A 7,500-nucleotide genomic window follows, 5' to 3' on the forward strand; every position below is an offset into this window, starting at 1 on the left:
TCTGAAATGAACTTGGCAGATTTATCACTCCTGCTCATTGCTTGAATAGCAATAATAATAATAATAATAATAATAATAATAATAATGATGATGGTGATGATGATGATGATGATAAGTGTAATAATAATAGTAATAATAATATTACTACCTTTACATTTAAACAAATTAAATAAATGCGATAAAATGAGATGTACATTTATTTTTCTCAACAGCTGTCAAAGCTCTGCAAATGCCTCGACAAAATGTGGTGTGAAGATGGTGGTGGAGAAGTCATCATGTTCAGGTGGTTACAATTTCTTCAAGATGAGACTGTCGCTGCACTCAACATGAAGAGTCCATTTCCATTGAGATTTAAGAAACCTTGGCAGCAGAAGAATGGAAGAAGAGTTTGGGACGACAGAGCTTTTCAAGATGTTGCATCTTACTATACTTTAGTGAATTCCATTTTGGAATATGACCAAGAGGAGAAAAGAAGGGTTTTTAGAAATAGCTATTTTACGTGTACTGTTTGCTTTTGTGAAAAGCCTGGATCTTTTTGTATTGAATTTCAGGACTGCGGACATGTGTTTTGTGTCGATTGTATGCGTGGCTACTTTAAAGTTCAAATTGAAGATGGGGCGGTAAGAGCACTGAACTGTCCAACTGAAAAATGTGAGTCACAGGCTCTTCCATTTCAAGTAAAGGAACTAGTTAGTCCAGAATTGTTTGCAAAGTATGACCGGTTTTTGCTTCAGTATAGTCTAGACGGAATGTCTGACATCGTCTACTGTCCCCGCCCATCGTGTCAGACTGCTGTCTTGTTGGAAAGTGAGTCATCAATGGGAGTCTGCTCATCCTGTTCATTTGCGTTTTGTGCATTTTGCAAGCACACGTATCATGGGATCTCACCATGCCTGATAAGAAGTGATGACATGCGGAAGCTTCATGATGAGTACACATCAGCTTCTGAAGAGGAAAAGAAGTTCATGGAGAAGCGGTTTGGAAAGCAACGGCTGCAACAGATGGTAGAGGAAGTAGTGTCCGAGAAGTGGCTTTATTCAAATGCAAAGCAGTGCCCTACGTGCAAAGCAAGCATACAGAAGATTGATGGTTGCAACAAAATGACTTGTATCAAATGCCGTGCTTACTTTTGTTGGTTGTGCATGGAAACTCTTTCTCGTAGTAATCCTTACCAGCATTTCAATGCACCTGGTAGTCAATGTTTTAACAGGTTGTTTGAAGGTATTGAGGAGGATGAAGATATTGAAGATGATGATGATGACTGGTGGAATGTGTAAAGTTAATGATAATTTAGAAAACATTGCAACTAATAATGTTATCAACATTGAACTGATTTAACAATAATAATTATTATTATTACATGTATTACCTAATAAATTATTCATTAACTTATTGAAAATTTTGAATTTGAAGGAAAAATTTGAAGTAGCATATAGTAGTTGCCTCAAACATCAACAATAATTAATATTATTGCTTGCTATCCATATGGCATTCAAACATAAGTGAGGCACTTCAAGAGACTAGATACAAGACTAAAAATAATTTTAGAATTTGTGTAGACAACATTAGTTATGAATAAGACAGTTTTGAATTGTTGGTAATTCTGAACTAGCTGGAGTGAAATTGTTGAATGAAAATAATTATTGTATGCATAATAGTACATATGCCAAAAGAAATGTATGAGGCAGTGCTGATACTGTTTCCATCTGGAAGTAACCAGAGTATCTTTATAATTTACATTGTCATATAGCTGGAGTTTTTCCCGCTACAGCGCGCCCATTCATTGGCTAGTTCATGGTCACATGGCATTTAACAATGAAACTGTTTACCGCCAAATGCCATGGGCGGGCAACATTGCGAAAACTATGATGTCAAACGGGGAACAGTTCACTGTTACCCGCGAAATGTTGACCGCTGTTGCACGTGATCAGAGCGTGCAGTTGAAGGTGGCCTGATGTTGTCGCTGGAATCTTCCCTCTTCTTTCAAAATGTTTGACCCATTTGTTTCCCTATATAACAAATCACTTTATGACTGGTCCCTCGGGAAACAGTTCATTTTGTTTCCCTCGAATCTCAATGTTTCCCTCGGCTGTGCCTCGGGAAACATTGAGATTCTCGGGAAACAAAATGAACTGTTTCCCTCGGGACCAGTCATTAAGTGTTTATTATTATATGGAGGAGAGTGTTTTACTGGGAACTAAACCACTCGTAGATTCCATACACCTCGAAGATATGAATTTTATGTTCTCGTGGCAAGAACAATATCTCACTCGTTCGCTTCTCTCACTCGTGAGATATTGTTCTTGCCACTCGAACATAAAATTCATATCTTCTCGCCACCGTGTAATATCCTCTATATATTTTATTTTGCGTGCACCGGTGGCTCAGTTGGTTGAGCATCAGTCTGTCAGATGGGAGGTCACGGGTTCGAACCCTGACCAGATAAACAACACTCAGGATCTTAAAATAACTGAGGAGAAAGTGCTGCCTTTGTAATTTGATCTGCAAATGGTTAGACTTTCAAGTCTTCTCGGATAAGGACTATAAACTGGAGGCCCCGTCTCACAAATATCTTCTATGTTCATAAGTTCCCTGTGGGTCGTTAAAGAACCCACACACTATTCGAAAAGAGTAGGGGATGAAGTCCCTGAGATATTGTTCTTGCCACTCGAACATAAAATTCATATCTTCTCGCCACCGTGTAATATCCTCTATATATTTTATTTTGCGTGCACCGGTGGCTCAGTTGGTTGAGCATCAGTCTGTCAGATGGGAGGTCACGGGTTCGAACCCTGACCAGATAAACAACACTCAGGATCTTAAAATAACTGAGGAGAAAGTGCTGCCTTTGTAATTTGATCTGCAAATGGTTAGACTTTCAAGTCTTCTCGGATAAGGACTGTAAACTGGAGGCCCCGTCTCGCAAATATCTTTTATGTTCATAAGTTCCCTGTGGGTCGTTAAAGAACCCACACACTACTCGAAAAGAGTAGGGGATGAAGTCCCTGGTATTGTGGCTGTCCTGTTCTCTCCAGCAGAAGTGGCCGGCTTGCCGGTGATGTCTGTAAAAAGGCTTGTGGTGTATGAGGCCACCTAAGCAGAAACAGCCATAAGTCGAAAAGGCACTTTTGCGGAGTGCTGGAATATGCAGAATGATGTAGATTATGTAGATTTAAGACAAATGAGAAGAAAAAAAAAGAAGAAAAGTAAATGAAATGTCCAATCATTCGATAGTCCTGGGCCGCGTTTCTAAATTTTCATGGTTAAGTCCCAGACCCTTTTTCCCTTGCTCGGTGGGTTACACAACTTTGAAAAAATGGCGACAAAAAGATATCTCGGTATAGGTTTTGCAGTTGGTGGTGTTTCCGTGCTAGGAGTGGCACTTCATATTCGAAGGAAGAGGCGTTCAGAGTTACACACCTTCGGATCGATGCTTCGACAATATTTTGAATTTATCATCTTGAAAGTCTTTGGGGCGCAAATGATGAAAAAGTTGGAGAGCGAGAGCATTAATTTCGAAGGCGTGCAAGAGAGAACTTTACTAAGCATTCTCAAAAGTAATGCTGACACTGAATATGGAATGCAGTACATGTTTAGGGATATACAGAGCAAGGAACAGTTTGTGGTAAAGCATCCATTGACTAGATACAGTCACTATAAAGACTACGTTGGTGAGATTTTATTTACACTTGAATCATTGCTTGGAAGATAGCCTTTCACTTAAAGGGATTTCTTATGTGTTTGGCACATAAGAGTCATTCTGACTGACCCTGCGGCCAGCCAACTGACTGACCGAAAGTGGGTGTCTGGCCGACTGCAACTTATTGACTGGTTTGCTAGCTTTCTGGCAGGGTAAACAATGCCTAATGTGCCAATCAAATCGAAACTTCAACATCTCCCCCCCCCCCCCCCATCCCCAGGGCAAACCCCGGGCATTTGACTATCTTCTGTGCCCGGGCAGTGGGGAATTTGACCTTTGCCTTGGTGGGGTGGGGAAAATTGAACCAGAAGTGTCAAAGAATTTTTTTTTTTTTTTTTTTTTGGGGGGGGGGGGGGGGGGTGGGCGAAGTCGCTAATAGCTATAAAACATGTGTTTGGAGATGTAGCATTTGTGAGCGATTGGCTTACAAAAAAGGTCTTTATGAAAGACAGGAGGAGCCGACGATGATTGTTGGGGGGGGGGGCCCTCAGGTGTGAAAAAGGTATTAACTACATCCTCATCTGCACTAAAACTGCCTCCGTTAACCCTTTTCTTTCTAAGAAGGACACTTCATAGTAATGTTATGCTCCAACGCAAGATGATTTTTCTTGTCATTTGGGGAGCAACTCTGGGACGAGAAGGATTAAATAGATCTAATTCTATGCAAAAACTATGTCTCCTTTAACCCTTTTCCTCCAAAGAGAGCACTTGAATATTTTAAATGAACCCCAGAAGATTTTAGCAGGGCTAATGCAAGCCCATTTTGCTCATCAATCAGGCATGATACCCCTGTCAAAATATTTCTTAGCAGAGATGTTGTTCATGCAAATTAGTAATATTATTGTTGAGGATCTATAAGAATGTTGAAGACTACAGGCAAGTCATTAAGGTGATGAGTGGTGGTGATAGTGGTCTACTAGCAAGGGTTTCAATAACTTTTGAAGTAGATACATGGGCTCATCATGTAGACGGCAGTGTACTGCTGGTGACCGACTTTTATTGAAACCTGTGGTCTAGTGCTATTAATGCTCAAGGTCATCATTTAAAGGAACGAATCTCTCAACCGATAAGTGGTTTATTTTATTGCTTTCTGTGCAAACCTAGGCATCTTTCGCTTCATTCTGCTGTGTTAGGTTGTGGAAACAACAGTACATCCGACAGACTGCTGCCTCTAGCTGGGTTGAAAAGGATGAGCAGAACATTTAAAATAGGCAACAAAGCATTTTTTAAAATTGAAAGAAAGTGTTGTTCTTGAAAATGTCCCAACACCAGGCTGACCTATTTTAACAAATGACCCACCCTGGGGATGCAAAAGTAAAGAACTTTCAGACAAATACTTATGCGGAGTGGGGTTGGGGAGTTTTTTTGGACTTGGATTTGACAGAACCATTAGTAACGGACTACCTATTTGTTCCACTGACTGGCTTACTGATGCACCCTGGCTCGGACTGCCCACCAAATGCAACCTGCCTCGTCTCGTCTGCCAATAACAAATATCGTGTCTCTGTTTATGTGATCAGTTCTGTGTATTTCAATCTCAATTTCATTTCAACACAATAAAATAATTATTCATTCTTTGTGTCTAAACATTTCACAGACAAAGTAATGACGGGAGAGAAGAATATTCTCACCACAAAGAATCCACACCAGATAGGTGTGACTTCGGGGACTTCTGGGAAGAGTTCACTGATTCCAACGACAGCTGATGTCAATAGGACATTTGTCACCAGGGGAGTTTTTGTTATAATGAACACCATGTTTGATGCGTACCCAGGGGTAAGGACTGATTTGTTTTCTTCCAACATCTGTATGTTTTCAATTGCTACTTTGAGCATGCCATCTGAGGCTTATAAAAAGACTATGATTTATCACATTTGGGGGGCACTTTACATTTCTGCCATTCCTGGCATAGTTAATTGGTAGCTTTTAGGAATGTTGTAATACACATAAAAAATTTACTCCATTCTGATTGGTTAAGAGAAATGCAGTTTTCAGGTAACAATGTAAAAAGAAGTAATAAACCAAGCATTCTGATTGGCCAATGAGCGAACAAAGTTAGGGCCCATCAGGCCAGCCCTTATCTCCGGTTTCCGTAGCATGAAGGGACTAGGAGTATTTCTACTCCCCCCTGGATGGGATGCTAGTCCATCGCAGGTTTACCCCCAGCATTAAACTCGCTGGTACCCATTTATGCACCTGGGTGGAGAGAGGCACCGTGAGAGTAAAGTGCCTTGCCCAAGAACAAAACACAATGTCTCCGGCCAGGACCTGAGCCCGGATCACTTGATCCAGAGTTGAGCACTCTAACCATGAGGCCAACACGCCTCCCATACATATTGCTGTCTTAAGCCACATCAAATTTTGCCAGTTAAATGACTTTTTGTTCAATCAATCACGTCATGGGGTTGGAAAGATATGGGGACATTTTTGGCAGTTATAGTAAGCTTGTCAACTCATAAGTCTTATGTGAGGAAGTCAAAGAATAATTAACAATTATTGGATTCGGTTTTCGCATGATAGCGATAATTATCAAGGGCAAAGTTTGTGTTATCTGCTGAAGCCAAAGGCTGAGGTGGATAACACAAACTGAGGCCTTGATAATTATTGCTATCATGCGAAAACCGAATCCAATAATTATTTCCTGAGCTGCACTTGACAAGACAAACTAAGACAAGAGGACTGACTCATCCATTTCTTTGGATGAGCGGCAAATCAAAGAATGTTTCTGTGGTTGGCAGTCTTCTTTCCTATTCTCTGCCATTTAGTGTGTTAGGTGATGTCACTTCTGCATGCATAAAACTATTGTCTGTAGGTGTTATGTCAATCTACATATATAAAGTCTATTGTCTGTAAGTATGACATAAGAGAAACAGAGCAAGCGAGAATTAGCTGCGTGCTGACACCAATGTATAATAATAGTTATTAGTATAACCCAACTAGTGGACTAATGCAAATCCTGCATTTTGATTGGCTACGCTACTAGAGGACTACCGGTATTAGTAATATTTCTCGAGTAGCGAAAAGCATGACGCTTTCTTCCATTTTATTCCCAAATAAATATTTCTTTAACTTGCATTTGCTAACTTTATTATTGCCTTTTCTGTCTGACTAGTTGGGTGATACTAAAACAATTAGACCCGTAGCCGGCAAGGGCCACGGGTCAATAGCCCATTCGGCTTCCCCTCATGGGCTATTGTTAATTACCCTTTGTTATGGCTTTCTCTTCACTATAATACAGACCTACCAGCTGCAGAAAACCTTGAAATTCTTTTATTCTCCAAAATGGCGGTATACAGACTCAGGCCTCCCCATTGGTCCTACATCCTCCACACCAAGCAACTCACAGCGTGTCCTTCATCTCTACACAACACCCAAAGCAGGCTTTGAGATCCTCAGTGAGCCAGAAGCCTTATATGTTTACCTACTATTTGCTTTAAAGGACAAAAATCTTGGCATTTTGGAAGCAAATTTTGCACAGCTTGTTCATACAGGGCTTGTCGCTCTTGAAGCACAGTGGAAAACGTTGGTTGATGACATTAAGTTGGGAAGAATAAATCCTGATTTAGAGATTGCTGTTGATGTCAGAAGGTAAATTATCCATGAATGAAATTCATGACAAGTCACTTTAGTGCAAACAATTACCTTAGTGTGGTGTGGCCTGACTTCATGTCCCCAGAGGCCAGGATTCTTTGTGTCATTTCTGGATCGAAGGATTGCCTATGGCTGGTTTTGAGCCATCAAGACCACAGATTGTGGATTTTAGTCCCAGTAATTTATCATACTCCCATTTTGCTATTGGC

At 40.6% G+C, this 7,500-nt stretch overlaps 2 protein-coding genes across 3 annotated transcripts in view; both read left to right on the forward strand.

Annotated features, from left to right (window-relative positions):
• Positions 1-1,712, forward strand: part of LOC138015824 (E3 ubiquitin-protein ligase RNF14-like) — a 4,203-nt gene extending 2,491 nt beyond the window's left edge. For both annotated transcript variants that reach the window (XM_068862940.1, XM_068862941.1), the window contains exon 2: positions 213-1,712. In XM_068862940.1, coding sequence (XP_068719041.1) covers positions 213-1,277 — 1,065 coding nt within the window. In that variant the 3' untranslated portion in view covers positions 1,278-1,712. The remainder of the gene's footprint in view (positions 1-212) is intronic.
• Positions 1,713-3,283: 1,571 nt separating this feature from the next.
• LOC138016427 (GH3 domain-containing protein-like) overlaps positions 3,284-7,500 on the forward strand; it is a 9,562-nt gene continuing 5,345 nt past the window's right edge. Inside the window, exons 1-3 of the mRNA XM_068863568.1 lie at positions 3,284-3,671; positions 5,298-5,476; positions 6,939-7,288. Of these exons, the coding sequence (XP_068719669.1) occupies positions 3,317-3,671; positions 5,298-5,476; positions 6,939-7,288 (884 nt within the window). The 5' untranslated portion in view covers positions 3,284-3,316. The remainder of the gene's footprint in view (positions 3,672-5,297; positions 5,477-6,938; positions 7,289-7,500) is intronic.

This window comes from Montipora capricornis, chromosome 9 (assembly GCF_036669925.1).
Source record: "Montipora capricornis isolate CH-2021 chromosome 9, ASM3666992v2, whole genome shotgun sequence".
NCBI classification, from domain to species: Eukaryota; Metazoa; Cnidaria; class Anthozoa; order Scleractinia; family Acroporidae; genus Montipora; species Montipora capricornis.